Genomic DNA, 16305 nt, shown 5'->3' with positions numbered 1-16305 from the left:
TGGTGTCACCTGGCGGTCACTGGCGTGAACTGGGGGGAACTGGGACAAACTGGGACAAACTGGGAGGGGATGGGGGGGCACTGGGAGGGGCACTGGGAGCTCTGGGGCCGCCCCCGGGGGTCCCCCTGGGGGCGTGGGGACAATAAAGGCACTGGGAGGGACTGGGGGGCACTGGGGGGCACTGGGAGGGAACCGGAACTGGAACAAACTCCCCCAAATGTCCCAGAATGACCCTGAACTGTCCCCAAACACCCCAAACTGTCCCCGACCCCCCCAAAGTGTCCCCAAGCCCCCCAAACTGACCCCGAATGTCCCCAAAGTGTCCCCGAAGGTCCCCAGAGCCAAGGAGCGCTCCCACTTTTAACCCTTTATTGTCGGTGTCCCCTCCCCGGGGGTGGCACTGCCACGCTTTGGGGACAAGGTCACAACGTGGGGAGCCGCGTCCCCCCTCCCCCCGCGGTGTCACCCCCCCGGCCGTGTCCCCTCGGTGTCACCAGGGCCTGGGGACAGCTCAGATCTTGCCGGGGAAGGTCCCCTCCTCACGGGCCTCGTCCCACGCCGTCACCTGGGGACACAGAGGGGACACTGGGGGACACTGGGGGGGTTGGGGACATTTGGGGGGGTTGGGGACATTGGGAACATTGGGGACATCGGAAGGATTTGGGACAGTGGGGACATTGGGGGGGTTGGGGACATTGGGGACACTGGGAACAACGGGGATGTTGGGGACATTGGGGACATTTGGGGGGTTGGGGACATTGAGGAGAATTGGGGACACTGGAGATGTTGGGGACATTGGGGACACTGGGGGACATCTGGGGGGTTGGGGACATTGGGGACATCGGAAGGATTTGGGACAGTGGGGACATTGGGGACACTGGGGGGGTTGGGGACATTGGGGACAGTGGGGACATCAGGTGACATTTGGGGACACCGCTCACCCACGAGGTGGGGCACGAGGGGACACTGGTGGCCCTTGGGGACATTTGGGGACATTGGTGGCATCGGGGACTATTGGGGTCCCTTGGGGACATTTGGGGACACTGGGGGTTGGGGACACTGGTGGCACTTGGTGCCATCACTCACCCACGAGGTCGGGCACAGGGACTTGTACACGCGGAAGTACCACTGGCACGGGGTGGCATCGGCGCCGCGGGCGTCCATGGCGCGCTGGCACCGCTGGAAATCTGGGGACACACGGGGACATTGGGGACACCAATGGGGACATTGGGGACACTGAGGGGACAATGGTGGCATCGGCGCCGCAGGCGTCCATGGCGCGCTGGCACCGCTGGAAATCTGGGGACAACAATGGGGACATTGGGGACACTGAGGGGACAATGGGGACATTGGGGACACTGAGGGGACAATGGGGACATTGGGGACATTGGGGACATTGAGGGATCAGGGACGTTGGGGACAATGGGGACACTGAGGGGACAATGGTGGCATCGGCGCCGCGGGCGTCCATGGCGCGCTGGCACCGCTGGAAATCTGGGGACACACGGGGACATTGGGGACACCAATGGGGACAATGGGGGATCAGGGACGTTGGGGACACTGAGGGGACATTGGGGACAGCGAGGGGACATTGAGGACATCAAAAGGATGTCAGGGACATTGAGAGGACATTGGGGACACTGAGGGGACATTGGGGACATTTGGGGGATTTGAGACATTGGGGACATTGGGGACGTGGGGGACACTGAGGGGACAATGGGGACATTAAAAGGATGTCAGGGACATTGAGGGGACATTGAGGGGACATTGGGGACACTGGGGACAATGGGGACATTGAGGGGACAATGGGGACACCAATGGGGACATTGGGGACATCATTGAGGGACATTGAGGGGACGTTGGTGACACCGAGAGGACATTTGGGGACACTGAGGGGACACTGAGATGACCCCAATGAGATTCTGGGGACAATGGGGACGTTGGGGACACTGAAGGGACATTTGGGGACATTTGGGGACATTTTGGGGACATTGAGGGAACCTTGGGGAAAATGGGGGCGGGGCCAAAGGGACACCAGCTCCACCCAGCCACCACTGGAGCACAAAAACCCAAATTGGGCATTTTTGGGGCATTTTTGGGGCATCTTTTGTGGGATTTTTGTGGGAGTTTTGGCATTTTTGGTATTTTGGGATTCCCCGTGTGGATTTTGAGGTGAATTTGGGGGATTTTGGGGAGTTTTTGTGGAAGATTTTGAGGATAAAAACCCCAAATTTGGGCGTTTTGGGGGCATTTTTGAGCCTTTTTTTTCGGGTTTTTTGGGGCATTTTTGGGCCATTTTTTGTGAGATTTTTATGGAAATTTTTGTATTTTTGGTATTTTGGGGTTTCCCAGGAGGATTCTGGGGTGAATTTGGGGGATTTTGGGGTGAATTTGGGAGTTTATGGCAAACATTTTGGGGATGAAAAACCCCAAATTTGGGCGTTTTGGGGCATTTTCGTGGGAATTTTTGTGGGATTTTTGTGGGAATTTTGGCATTTTTGGTATTTTGGGGTTCCCCAGGTGGATTTTGGGGTGAATTTGGGGCATTTTGGGAAGTTTTTGTGGAAGATTTTAGGGATAAAAATGCCCCAAATTTGGGCGTATTTTGGGAGCATTTTTGAGGCAATTTTGGGCCATTTTTGTGGGAATTTTTCAGGGATTTTTGTGGGAATTTTTGCAGTTTTGGTGTTTTGGGGTTCCCCGTGCGGATTTTGGGGTGAATATGGGGCATTTGGGGTCCGTACCCAGGTAGTTCTGCCAGCAGTTGCGGGTCTGGTTCTGGTTGGGGAAGCGGCTGTCGAACGGCGCCGTCTTGTAGCGGCAAAGCTTCAGCTTCATGTCCTCTGCCATGGCTAATTAGCACAATTAAACACGCTAATTAACGCCCGCGCTCGTTAACCGCCTTCCAGAGAATGCTAATTAGCAGCCTGAGGGGCTTAATTGGGTATAAAGAGCGTTAATTGCTTAAAAAACACAAAAAAATTTGAATTTTTCAATCTTTTTTATGAGGGTTTAAACCAAAAAAATGTTGTTAACGGAATTAATTAGCAGCTAATCAGTTAGCTAAATATCTAATTAGAACCTAATTAGCTAATTGCCAATTTCTTCATTATTAGTAGTTTATTAATACTTATTAGTTAGCTCATTAATTATTAACCAATTGCAACCCAAAAAAATTCAGCTTTTTCATTTTTTAATGAGAATTTAAAGGAGGAAAATAATGTTAATTAAGTTAATTAGCAGCCAGTTAATTAGCTAAATAACTAATTAGAATCTAGTTAGTTCATTGTCAATCTATTTATTATTAATAGCTTATTTATGCTTATTAATTAGTTTATTAATTACTAACAAATCCCAACCCACTACAATAAACATAGGAAGTGAAACCAACAAAAAAAGGAATTAAAAATCACAAATTATGCTACTTAGCAGCTCATTAATTAGGTGAACAACTAATTAGAGCCTAGTTAATTAGTTGCCAATCTAGCTATTAATTGGCTCATTAATTATTCATCAATCCCAACCCACTGTGATAAATTTGGGAACTGAAATCAGCAGGAAAAGAAATTATAAAAATCACTAATTATGCAAATTAGCAGCTAATTAATTAACAAAACAACTGGCCAGCACCTAACTAATGAACTACCAATCCAAGCAGGTAATTAGCTCATTAATTGTTAATTAACCACATCCAATAGTAATAAATAACGCAATAAAAGAGAAACAGCAGCAGCAACCAGTGCTCCCAGTTCAAACCAGTTCAAACCAGTAACCCCCAGACCCCTCCCAGTTTATCCCAGTTCATCCCAGTAACCCCCCCAGTGCTCCCAGTTCACCCCAGTCCCTCCCAGTCCCCCCCAGTCCGGCCCTCACCGCCCTCAGCGCTCCCCTCACGACCCTCGCACCCTCTCCAGTCCCTCCCAGTCCCTCCCAGTTTATCCCAGTACCCCCCCCAGCGCTCCCAGTAGCCCCCAGTCCCTCCCAGTCCCCCCCAGTCCCTCCCAGTCCCCCCCAGTCCCTCCCAGTCCCCCCCAGTTCATCCCAGTCCATCCCAGTTCATCCCAGTCCATCCCAGTCCATCCCAGTCCCCCCCAGTCCATCCCAGTCCCCCCCAGTTCATCCCAGTTCATCCCAGTACGTCCCAGCTCTCAAAGTCACTTTCACCCCGGCTCTCCGCTCGCCGGAACCAACGAGACGCGACGGAAGCGACGGAGAGTCGCCGGAAATGACGTCAATAAAGACCATCGAGAGCAGGCTTCCGGCCGGAGCGTCTTCTCCGGGAGGAAAAATGGCGGCGGCGCCCACCCGCGAGTCCGCCGGAACTGCCCCGAAACGGCGCCAAAACGCCGCGAGACGCCGAAAAAACCCGTTAGAGCCCCAAAATCCCAAGTTTTTACCACAAAATTTCCATTTTTGACCTAAAATCCCCATTTTTGTCCCAAAATCGCCATTTTTTACCTCAAAAGCCCCTCAGGAGCCTCCTTGAGGCGCTCTGAGGGCACTTCTGCCAAAAGGTGGGCGGGGTTTGAGCGTCGGGAGCAGGGATGCGCATGCGCGGGACTGGGATGAGGGGACTGTTGTTGTGACGTCATTTCCGGTTCCGGCAGAGACGCGCGGGCCCCGCGTGGAGAGAGCGGCGCGATGAGGCCGGGTGGGAACTGGGACAAACTGGGACAAACTGGGACAAACTGGGACAGACTGGGACAGACTGGGGGTGACTGGGACAGACTGGGACAGACTGGGACAAACTGGGACAAACTGGGACAGACTGGGACAGACTGGGACAAACTGGGACAAACTGGGACAGACTGGGACAAACTGGGACAGACTGGGACAGACTGGGACAAACTGGGACAAACTGGGACAGACTGGGACAGACTGGACGGACTGGGACGGACTGGGACAGACTGGGACAGACTGGGACAAACTGGGACAAACTGGGACAGACTGGGACAGACTGGGACAAACTGGGACAAACTGGGACAAACTGGGGGTGACTGGGACAGACTGGGACAAACTGGGACAAACTGGGACAGACTGGGACAAACTGGGGGGGACTGGGACAAACTGGGACAGACTGGGACAGACTGGGACAAACTGGGACAGACTGGGACGGACTGGGACAAACTGGGGGGGACTGGGGCAGACTGGGAGGATGTGGGAGAGAGAGGTATGAACTGGGATGAACTGCTTTGAACTGGGATGGACTGGGAGGGACTGGGAGAGGGAACTGGGGTTACTGGGATATACTGGGAGAGGACTGGGATGGGATTGGGCCAAACTGGGAGGGACTGGGAGAGGATCAGAGGGTAACTGGGATGAACTGAGAGCGAACTGGGCCTTACTGGGATGGAGGCAGGGCTGAACTGGGAGAGGATTTGGGGGTAACTGGGAGGAACTGGGCCAGACTGGGATGGAGCCAGGGGTGAACTGGGGACACTGGGAAGGAACTGGGGGTAACTGGGATGGACTGGGGGGGAACTGGGAGCGTTCTGGGGGTAACCGGGTTATACTGGGTTATACTGGGAGCAGACTGGGGGAGGCGTTGGAGCCAAACTGGGAGCACTGGGAGGCCCAAGAGCTGCTCCCAGTATAACCCAGTCCATCCCAGTATAACCCAGTCCATCCCAGTATAACCCAGTCCATCCCAGTATAACCCAGTCCCTCCCAGTTTGTCCCAGTCCATCCCAGTTCAATCCCAGTCTATCCCAGTCCATCCCAGTCCATCCCAGTCCATCCCAGTCTGACCAGTTTCCCCACAGGTTTCAGCCCCCGGGGTGGACGCGGTGGATTCCGAGGCAGAGGTGAGTCCCAGTACAAACCAGTATAAACCAGTATGGACCCATATGGACCAGTAACACTCCCAGTATAGCCCAGTATCCCCAGTTCCCCTCCCAGTATCCCCAGTCCCTCCCAGTATAACTCGTTTCACCTCCCAGTCCCTCCCAGTATATCCCAGTATATCCCAGTCCCTCCCAGTATAACCCAGTTCCTCTCCCAGTACCCCCAGTGTCCCTCCCAGTCCCTCCCAGTATCCCCAGTTCCCCTCCCAGTCCATCCCAGTCCCTCCCAGTCTCTCCCAGTATAACCCAGTATCCCCAGTTCCCTCCCAGTCCCTCCCAGTATATCCCAGTCCATCCCAGTGCCATCCCAGTGCTCCCAGTCCATCCCAGTTCCATCCCAGTCCCTCCCAGTATATCCCAGTATAACCCAGTTTCCCCCCGCAGGTTCCGGTTTCACGCCCCGCGGAGGGGGCGGAGCCAGAGGAGGGGGCGTGGCCCGAGGAGGGGGCGGAGCCCGAGGAGGCCCCCGGGGGCGGGGCCGAGGCCGAGGGGGCGGGGCCAGGGGCGGGGCCCGCGGCGGCTTCAAAGGCGGCAAAAAAGTGACGGTGGAGCCGCACCGGCACGAGGGTAACTGGGATATACTGGGTTATACTGGTTTATACTGGGAGGGTGGAGCTGCACCGGCATGAGGGTAACTGGGATATACTGGGTTATACTGGGAGGGACTGGGGGGGACTGGTTTGTACTGGGAGGGTGGAGCCGCACCGGCACGAGGGTAACTGGGATATACTGGGTTATACTGGGTTATACTGGTTTATACTGGGAGGGTGGAGCCGCACCGGCATGAGGGTAACTGGGTTATACTGGGTTATACTGGGTTATACTGGTTTATACTGGGAGGGTGGAGCTGCACCGGCATGAGGGTAACTGGGTTATACTGGTTTGGACTGGTTTGTACTGGGAGCAGAACTAGGGGTACTGGGAGGGGAACTGGTTTATACTGGGAGGGACTGCGCACGGGGCTGTGGAGCAGCTGAGGGTCCCAGGTGTATCCCAGGTGTACCCCAGGTGTGTCCCAGGTGTAACCCAGGAGTATCTCAGGTGTAACCCAGCTGTATCTCACCTGTCCCTCACCTGTCCCAGGTGTGTTCATCTGCTGGGGCCGTGAGGTGTAGTTACCTGTACCAGGTGTATCCCAGGTGTAGTTACCTGTCTCAGGTGTATCTCAGGTGTAACCCAGGTGTATTTACCTGTACCAGGTGTATTCCAGGTGTAGTTACCTGTACCAGGTGTAACCCAGGAGTAACCCGGGTGTAGTTACCTGTCTCACCTGTCCCTCACCTGTCCCAGGTGTGTTCATCTGCCGGGGCCGCGAGGACGCGCTGGTGACGCGGAACCTGGTGCCGGGGGAGTCGGTGTACGGGGAGAAACGGATCAGCGTGGAGGTGGCACGGGGGCACTGGGGGGGACTGGGAGGGACTGGGATGGGAGTGGGTTATACTGGGAGGGACTGGGGGGGACTGGGTTATACTGGGTTATACTGGGAGGGACTGGTTCATACCAGTCCATACTGGTTTATACTGGCTCATACTGGTCTATATTAGTCTATACTGGTTCATACTGGTCCTTACTGGTCCGTACTGGTGTGCAGGAGGGCGAGGCCCCGGTGGAGTACCGTGCCTGGAACCCGTTCCGCTCCAAGCTCGCCGCCGCCATCTTGGGCGGCATCGACCGCATCCACATCCGGCCGGGGGCCAAGGTGCTGTACCTGGGCGCGGCCTCGGGCACCACCGTCAGCCACGTGAGCGACATCGTGGGGCAGGTACGGCACACCTGGGCACACCTGGGCACACCTGGGGATGGCACACGCACACCTGGGCACAGGGGCCAAGGTGCTGTACCTGGGCGCGGCCTCAGGCACCACCGTCAGCCACGTGAGCGACATCGTGGGGCAGGTACGGCACACCTGGGCACACCTGGGCACACCTGGGGATGGCACACGCACACCTGGGCACAGGTACAGGCACACCTGGGCACACCTGAGGTGGCACCAAGGCCTCAGCTGGCACCGATTTGGTGTCCCCAGGGTGCGGGGAGCGGCTGGGGGTGGCACCTGCAGGACACGCTGGGTGGCCATTGGTGACCTTTGGTGACACCGGTGACCTTTGGTGGACATTGATGGCCTTTGCTGACCCTGGGTGGACATCAATGACCATTGGTGACCTGGGGGGGGCCTTTGCTGACACCCGCTGACCTTGGGTGGCCATTGCTCACCCCCGGTGACACCCCATGACCTTTGCTGACCCCCGGTGACCTTTGCCCCCCCAGGAGGGCGTGGTCTACGCCGTGGAGTTCTCGCACCGCTCGGGCCGGGACCTGCTCAACGTGGCCAAGAAGAGAACGAACGTGGTGCCGGTCATCGAGGACGCGCGGCACCCGCACAAGTACCGCATGCTGATTGGTCAGTGACACCCGGGGGGCGTGGCCAGTGCCAAAAGGAGGCGGGGCTTCCTCCTGAGGGGGCGGGGCTTCATCCTGGGTCACGCCCATGGGAACGAACGTGGTGCCGGTCATCGAGGACGCGCGGCACCCGCACAAGTACCGCATGCTGATTGGTCAGTCTGGGAACGGGGGCGTGGCCAGTGCCGCGGGGGGCGGGGCTTCATCCTGAGGGGGCGGGGCTTCATCCTGGGTCACGCCCATGGGAACGAACGTGGTGCCGGTCATCGAGGACGTGTGGCACCCGCACAAGTACCGCATGCTGATTGGTCAGTCACTGAGAGGGGGCGTGGCCAGTGCCGCAGGGGGCGGGGCTTAGACCCGGGTCACATCTGGGTGGTTTTGGAGTCTCCCGCGGATCCGGAAGGTTCTGGAGGAGGTTTTGAGGGGCTCGGAGGTGATTTGGACGCTCTGGAGAAGGTTCTGGAGACGTTTGGGTTTCTCCTTGGTTTGACTCCAAGGGATTTTGGGGTCTCCTCAAGATTCTGGGAGGTGGTGACGCCTCGGGGAGACGTTTGGGGACACTTGGGGCCAGTGGGAGAAGGTTTGGAGGTTCTGGAGATCTTGGGGTGTCCTGGGTGGGACGTGAGGTGGTTTTGGAGGTCTGGAGAACAATTTTGGGGTCTCCTCGAAATTTTGGGCATTGTTGAGTTGGTTTGGAGCTTCTGGAGAAGGTTCTGGAGGTGCCTCCAGGGGGTTTTGGGGCATCCTGAGAGAATTTTTGGGGTCCTGGAGAAGAATTTTGGGGTCTCCTTGAAATTTTGGGAGGTTCTGAAACCTTGGGGAGAACTTGGGACATGTGAGGCTGGTGGGAGAAGGTTCTGGAGGAGGTTCTGGAGATGTTGGGGTGTTCTGGGTGGAACTTGAGGTGGTTTTGGGGTCCTGGAGAAGAATTTTGGGGTCTCCTCAAAATTTTGGGGATTTTGGAGTGGATTTGGAGCTTCTGGAGAAGGTTCTGGCTGGAATTTTAATGGGAATTCCATGGAAATTTTGGGATTTTTTTTCCCCTGGAATTTTGGGGGTTTTGTCCAGAACTCCAGGAAATTTTGGGATAAATTTGGGAAATTTTGGGACAAATTTGGGAAGTTTTGGGATAAATTTGGGATTTTTCCCATTCCAGGCATGGTGGACGTGATCTTGGTGGGCACCAAATTTTGGGGTCATTTTGGGTTCCTGCCTGGAATTTTGGGGGAATTTTGAGGAATTTTTTGTAGAGATTTCATGGAAATTTTGGGATTCTTTCTGGAATTTTGGGGTTTTTTTTGTCTGGAATTTTGGGGTAATTCTGTGCCGATTTGGGGTTCCCAGGCATGGTGGACGTGATCTTCGCCGACGTGGCGCAGCCGGACCAGACGCGCATCGTGGCGCTGAACGCGCATCACTTCCTGCGCGCGGGGGGGCACTTCCTCATCTCCATCAAGGTACGGACCAGTACAAACCAGTACAGACCAGTACAGACCAGTACGGACCAGTACAGACCAGTACAAACCAGTATGGGCTGGTTAGAGACCAGTACGGACCAGTACAGACCAGTACAAACCAGTATGGGCTGGTTAGAGACCAGTACGGACCAGTATAGACCAGTACAAACCAGTACGGACCAGTACAAACCAGTACGGACCAGTTAGAGACCAGTACGGACCAGTATAAACCAGTACAGACCAGTTAGAGACCAGTACCGGGCACTGGGTGGCTGGAACCAGTCTGGAACTGGGGTTGAACTGGTTTGAACTGGTTCTGGCTGGGACTGAACTGGTTCAGACTGGTTTGAGTTGGGTTTGAACTGGTTCAGACTGGTTTTTAACTGCAGTTGAACTGGTTCGAACTGGGACGGACTGGTTTGAACTGGTTTGAACTGGTTCTGCTGGTTTGAACTGGTTGGAACTGGTTTGAGTTGGTTTCGAACTGGAGTTACACTGGGTTGAACTGGTTCCGACTGGCATTGAACTGGTTTGTACCGGTTCTAACCAGTTCTAACTGGGTTCTAACTGGTTCTTACTGGGATCTAACTGGGATCTTACTGGGATCTAACTGGTTCAAGCCAATTCTAACTGGTTCTAACTGGGATCTAACCGGCTCAGACTGGTTCTGACTGGGCTCAAACTGGTTCTAACTGGGATCCAACTGGAATTGAACCACTTCTAACTGGCTCAAACTGGGATTTCACTGGTTCTAACTGGCTCAAACCAGATCTAACTGGTTCTGACTGGGATTGAACTGGTTCTGACCAGTTCTAACTGGGATCTAACTGGTTCAAACTGGTTTTAAGTGGGCTCAAACTGGTTCTAACCAATTCTAACTGGTTCTATCTGGTTCTGACTGCAGCTCTAACTGGTTCTAACTGGCCCAAACCAGTTCTAACTGGGTTCTAACCAGTTCTAACCGGCTCTAACTGGGTTCAAACTGGTTCTGACTGGGCTCAATCCAGTTCCAACCAGTTCTAACTGGTTCTAACTGGTTCTAACTGGTTCTAACTGGTTCTAACCAGTTCAAACTGGCTTTAACTGGTTCTGACTGGTTCAAACCAGTTCAAACCGGCTCTAACCGGTTCTAACTGGGCTCAAACCAGTCCCAAACCAATCCAAACCAGTCCAAACCATTCCAACCAGTCCCAAACCATTCCAAACCATTCCAACCAGTTCCAACCAGTCCAAACCATTCCAACCAGTTCTAACCAGTTCCAACCAGTCCCAAACCAGTCCAAACCAGTCCCAACCGGTTCCACCCGCCGCCTGCAGGCGAACTGCATCGACTCGACGGCGCCGGCCGAGGCCGTGTTCGCGGGCGAGGTGAGGAAGATGACGGCCGAGAGGATGAAGCCGCAGGAGCAGCTGACGCTGGAGCCCTACGAGAGGGACCACGCCGTGGTGGTCGGCGTCTACCGGTGACTGGGGCACACTGGGTTATACTGGGTTATACTGGGAGGGATCTGGGTTATACTGGGTTGTACTGGGAGGGGCCGGGGGGAAAAATCCCAGGAGATTTGGGCGCAAAAATGGCGATTTTGGGGTGAAAAATGGGGATTTTATGGGGAAAAATGGGACTGGGAGGGACTGGGTTATACTGGGAGGGAACTGGGACAGATTGGGAGAGACTGGGTTATACTGGGACAGACTGGGTTATACTGGGAGGGACTGGCGGAAAAATTTGGGAGGTTTAGGTGCAAAAATGGAGATTTTAGGGTGAAAAATGGGAACTGGTCCATACTGGTTTCTCACCGGTCCATACCGGTCCATACTGGTCCTTACTGGTTTCTCACTGGTTTCTCACTGGTTTCCCCCCCAGGCCCCCTCCCAAGGAGAAATGACGTCATTGCTCGTCCGTCGGGGGCGTGGCCTAACCCGGAAGTCGCTGTCACCACTTAAGAATGGGCGTGGCCTAACCCGGAATAATCTGGTGCTGCTCAAGAGTGGGTGTGGTCAAATACAGATGTGGGCGTGGCCTAACCCGGAAGTGGCTGCGGGGTTTGGGGTGTGGGCGGGGCCTGGGGGGGTTTTGTTAAATAAAGGAAATTTGATTAATTAGCGTTGCTAATTGATTAATTAGGGGTTAATTCATGGCTTGGGGGGTTAATGGGGTAATGAACGGGGCTCGGGGTGATTAAAGGAGTTATTAATTATTAATTAATCAATGGTTATTATTGACAAGCTATTAATTAGATTTCATTAATTAACTACCGCAAGAAGTTAATTAATTCCTGGGTGTGCTAATTACCACAATGGATAATTAGCAGTGATTAATTAATTACTGGGGTTTGGGTATTGAGGGGGAGCTGTTAATTGGGGTCATAATTAATTAATGGAGGTGGTTAATTAGCTGTAGGATTCATTAATTGGCAATTTAGGGTTAATTAATGATAGGTTAATTAACGGGGGTTAATTAATGTTGGGTTAAATAATGGGGGCTATTAAGGACGGCTAATTAATGATGAGGTAAATAATACCAGGGTTAATTAATGAGGGTTAATCATGGAGGTTAATAATCCTGGGCTTAATTAACAGGGTTAATTAACGAGGGCTAATTAATGGTGCTAATTAATGCCGGTTATTTAATGCCAGGGTTAATTAATGGGGTTAAGTACTATAAGTTAATTAATGACAGAGTTTATTAGTGGGGGTCTGTTAATGGGGTTAATAAGGGCTAATTGATAGAAATTAATTAATTCTGGGGGTTAATTAATGGGAGTTAATGAGGGTAAATTAATGACCAGGTTAATTAATGGGAGTTAACTACTAGGGCAAATTAATTGGATTAATTAATGGGGGTTAATTAAAAAGGTAGTGAATGTGGTTGATTATTGGGCATTAATTAATTCTCTGGTTAATTAACATGGATAATTAATGAGAGTTTATTAATGGAGGTTAATTAATGCTGGGGTTAATGTTGGGGGTTAATTCATGGGAATTAATGGCAGGGTTAATTAATGGGGGTTAATTGGCTTAATTAATGAGGGTAAATTAATGGGGTAATTAATGTGGCTCATTAAAGTTTTTAATGGGGTTAATTAATGAGGGTTAATTAAAGACCAGGTTGATTAATGGGGTTAATTAAGGAGGATTAATTAAAGACAGGGTTATTTAATGGGGCTTAATTAATGCCAGGGTTAATTAATGGGTGTTAATAATGAGGGTCAGTTAATGAGGATTAATTAACGAGAGTTAAAGATTAAGTTAATTAATGGGGGTTAATTCATGAGCGTTAATTAATGATTATGTTAATTATTGAGTGTTAATTAAAGATGAGGGTAATTCATGAGAGTTAATGAATAGGGGTTAATTAATGCCAGGGTTAATTAATGGGAGTTAATTAATGAGGGTTAGTTAAAGACCGGATTAATTAAAGGGGGGGTTAATTAATGCCGGGGTTAATTAGGGCCGGGTTAATGAATGGATTGCTGTTCATTAATGGAGGCTGCAATTAACGAGTGGGGGAGGGGAGAGACTGGGACGGACTGGTTTGAACTGGGAGCACTGGGATGAACTGGGACAGACTGGGGGTTACTGGGAGGGACTGGGGGGTTACTGGTTTGAACTGGGATGAACTGGGAGGGAACTGGGACAGACTGGGGGTTACTGGGAGGGACTGGGAGGGTTCTGAGGCGTTACTGGTTTGAACTGGGATGAACTGGGAGCACTGGGAGGGGAGTGGGGGTTACTGGGATGAACTGGGAGGGGCTGGGGGGGCGCTGGGAGCACGGGGATGGGTGTGGGGGGTTACTGGTGTGAACTGGTTTGAACTGGTTTGAACTGGGAGCACTGGGAAGGGACTGGGAGGGACTGGGAGCACTGGGAAGGGACTGGAGGTTGCTGGTGGTTACTGGTTTGAACTGGGAGATACTGGGAGGGCCCTGAGAGGGAACTGGTTTGAACTGGGAGGTGTCTGGGGGGGTTACTGGGATGAACTGGGATAAACTGGGATGAACTGGGAGGGAACTGGGATGAACTGGGAGGAGTTCCTGGCCCGAACTGGTTTGAACTGGTTTGAACTGGGAGGTTCCCAGTCCCAGCCCTGGAGCTGCTGACTCAGCACCGCCCTCCCAGTAACGCCCAGTTTGGGACTGGGCCAGACTGGGATTGAACTGGGAGGGACTGGGATGGACTGGTTTGAACTGGGATTGGACTGGGAGTGAACTGGGATGGGACTTGACCTTACTGGGATGGACTGGGATGAACTGGGAAGCACTGGGAATGGACAGGGGCTTACTGGGATTGGACTGGGAGTGACTGGTTTGAACTGGGATGGACTGGTTTGAACTGGGATTGAACTGGGACTGACTGGGCTGAACTGGTTTGAACTGGTCCATAGGGGTCCCTACTGGCCCCGCCCACTTTCCCATCAGCCAATCAGAGGCCGAGCCCTGGCCCCACCCCCAGGGACCCAACTGGGGCCAATTTCCCCAATTTGGGGCAAATTTTTCCCAAATTTTTGGGAATTTCTCCCAATTTTGTAAAAAATTTTTCCCAAATTTTTGGAATTTCTCCCAATTTTGGGGAAAATTTATTCCAAATTTTAGAAATTTCACCCAAATTTTGGGGAATTTCGCCAAAATTTGAGGAATTTCTCCCAATTTTTGAGGGATTTTCCATCAAAATTTTGGAAAATTTCTCCCAAATTTTTGGGATTAATCCAAAATTGAGCGAATTTCTTCCAAATTTTGGGGAAATTCTCCCATTTTTTTGTAATTTCTACTGCAATTTTTGGGAAATCCTCACAAATATTGAGAAATTCCCCAATTTCTTGGGGACATCTCCCAATTTTTAAGTAATTTCTCCCAATTTTTTAAAGATTTCCCCCATTTTATTTTATTTTTCTCTCTCAATTTTTTGGGATTGTTTCCTCTCAAATTTTTGGGAATTTTTTGGGATTTTTTGGGGGGATTTTTTTGGGTATTTTTTTGAGATTTTTTTGGGGATATTTTGTGGATTTTTGGGGATATTTTTGGGATTTTTTGGGATTTTGGGGGGATTTTTTGGGGATTTTTGGGGATTTTTTGGGGATTATTTTGGGATTTTGGGGGGATTTTTTGAGGATTTTTTTGGGAATTTGGGGGATTTTTTTCTGGGATTTTTTGGGGTTTTTTTTTCCGGGATTTTTTTAGGGAATTTCCCCCAATTTTTGGGATTTTTTTCTGGGATTTTTTTAAGGAATTTCCCTCCATTTTGGGGATTTTTTCCGGATTTTTCTGGGTTATTTTGGGGGAATTTTCCCCAATTTTGGGGGGTTTTTTTCTGGGATTTTTCTGGGATTTTTTTAAAGGAATTTCCCCCAATTTTTGGAATTTTCGGGGATTTTTCTGGGAATTTTTCCGGGATTTTTTTAGGGAATTTTGCCCCAATTTGGGGGATTTTTCGGGGATTTTTCTGTGAATTTTTCAGGGAATTTCCCCCCAATTTTTGGGGATTTTTTCGGGAATTTTTCCGGGATTTTTTCAGGGAATTTTGCCCCAATTTTGGGGATTTTGGGGGATTTTCCGTCTCTCCCTTTCCGGCCGCTCCCGGAAGGATTTTGGGGCTCGGGCGGCGCTTCCTCCCCTCCCCTCCCCCACCCTCCTCCTCCTCCTCCTCCCCTCCCCCCCCTCCTCCTCCGGGACCGGCTCCAGGTGAGACCCGGCCAACGCCGCCCCTGGGATTTTCGGCAATTTTGGGCTTTTTCTGGCAATTTTGGGGTTTTTTTCTGGCAATTTCGGACTTTTTCTGGCAATTCTGGGGTTTTTTTCTGGCCATTTTGGGGTTTTTTTCTGGCAATTTTGGGGTTTTCCGCTGAGAATTTGGGATTTTCCTGAAGATTTTCGCTTTTTCCCGGGAGATTTTTGGGTTTTTCCGGGTGATGTTTGGGATTTTCCAGCACATTTGGGTGTTTTTGGGGGGAATTTTGGGATTTTCCAAGGGAATTTTAGGATTTTCTGGCAGATTTTGGGATTTTCCGGAATATTTTTGGGGTCTTTCTGGGAACTTTTGGGGCTTTTCCAGTGGGATTTTGGGGATTTTCCCGAGGGAATTTGGGCATTTCCGGGAGATTTTTTTTGTTTTTCCCGGAAGTTTTGGGGTTTTCGGAGAGAATTCTGGGATTTTCTGGCAGATTTTGGGATTTTCCAAGGGATTTTGGGGCTTTCCCCTGAGAATTTGGGATTTTCCGGAAGATTTTCGGATTTTTCCGGGATTTTCAGGGAATTTTTGGGGGGTTTTTCCGGGAATTTTGGGGTTTTTTTTCTAAGGGAATTTGGGGTTTTCTGGGGAGTTTTGGGACTTTTCTGGGAATTTTTGGGATTTTCCAGTGAGAATTTGGGGATTTCTGGGGAATTTCTGGGGTTTTCCGGGAGATTTTTGGGATTTCCGGGAAGTTTTTTGGGTTTTTCCGGGAGATTTTTGAGAATTCCGAGGGGATTTGGGATTTTCCACGCATTTTCTGGGAATTTTTTGGGTTTTTCCAGGGAATTTTTTTGGGTTTTTCTGGGAAATTCCGGGAATTCCCAAATGAATTTTGGGGTTCCCAAAGGAATTCTGGATTTTTCTGGGATGTTTTT

The 16305-nt window shown here is 51.4% G+C and overlaps 2 protein-coding genes across 5 annotated transcripts; one reads left to right on the top strand and one right to left on the bottom strand.

Moving 5' to 3' along the window:
* Positions 1-357: 357 nt before the first annotated feature.
* Positions 358-4531, bottom strand: LOC131570743 (cytochrome c oxidase subunit 6B1). 4 transcript variants are annotated; one of them, XM_058823128.1, is made up of 4 exons: positions 4459-4531; positions 2745-2852; positions 1087-1187; positions 358-565 (listed from the first exon to the last, which is right to left on the bottom strand). In XM_058823128.1, exons 2-4 carry the CDS (start codon positions 2848-2850, stop codon positions 512-514), a joined length of 261 nt encoding a protein of 86 aa, XP_058679111.1. In that variant the 5' UTR covers positions 2851-2852; positions 4459-4531; the 3' UTR covers positions 358-511. The 4 variants fall into 4 exon arrangements, with proteins under 4 accessions (XP_058679111.1, XP_058679110.1, XP_058679108.1 ...); XM_058823127.1 differs by having other exon boundaries at positions 1087-1299; positions 4459-4507; XM_058823125.1 differs by lacking the exon at positions 4459-4531 and adding an exon at positions 4144-4412 and having other exon boundaries at positions 1087-1299; positions 2745-2853.
* Positions 4532-4606: 75 nt separating this feature from the next.
* Positions 4607-11746, top strand: FBL (fibrillarin). The gene is made up of 9 exons (XM_058823122.1): positions 4607-4651; positions 5763-5804; positions 6228-6410; positions 7134-7228; positions 7435-7605; positions 8112-8244; positions 9591-9703; positions 11021-11166; positions 11568-11746. The coding sequence occupies exons 1-9, from the start codon at positions 4642-4644 to the stop codon at positions 11587-11589; spliced, it is 915 nt and encodes a 304-aa protein (XP_058679105.1). The 5' UTR covers positions 4607-4641; the 3' UTR covers positions 11590-11746.
* The last annotated feature ends 4559 nt before the right edge of the window (positions 11747-16305 follow it).

This window comes from Ammospiza caudacuta, chromosome 38 (genome assembly GCF_027887145.1).
Source record: "Ammospiza caudacuta isolate bAmmCau1 chromosome 38, bAmmCau1.pri, whole genome shotgun sequence".
Classification (NCBI taxonomy): Eukaryota; Metazoa; Chordata; class Aves; order Passeriformes; family Passerellidae; genus Ammospiza; species Ammospiza caudacuta.
This window is presented reverse-complemented; position numbering and strand designations above follow the sequence as displayed.

Excerpts from the sequence above, each read along its gene's own strand:
- FBL (XM_058823122.1), top strand. Across the intron at positions 6,411-7,133 it reads GGAGCCGCACCGGCACGAGG|GTGTGTTCATCTGCCGGGGC; the intron begins GTAACTGGGATA and ends CACCTGTCCCAG. Across the intron at positions 7,229-7,434 it reads AGAAACGGATCAGCGTGGAG|GAGGGCGAGGCCCCGGTGGA; the intron begins GTGGCACGGGGG and ends ACTGGTGTGCAG.
- LOC131570743 (XM_058823125.1), bottom strand. The coding sequence starts at position 4,245 with ATGGTCTTTATTGACGTCATTTCCGGCGACTCTCCGTCGCTTCCGTCG. Across the intron at positions 2,854-4,143 it reads TGAAAGTGACTTTGAGAGCT|GCCATGGCAGAGGACATGAA; the intron begins GGGACGTACTGG and ends TTGTGCTAATTA. Across the intron at positions 1,300-2,744 it reads CTGCTGGCAGAACTACCTGG|ATTTCCAGCGGTGCCAGCGC; the intron begins GTACGGACCCCA and ends TGTTGTCCCCAG.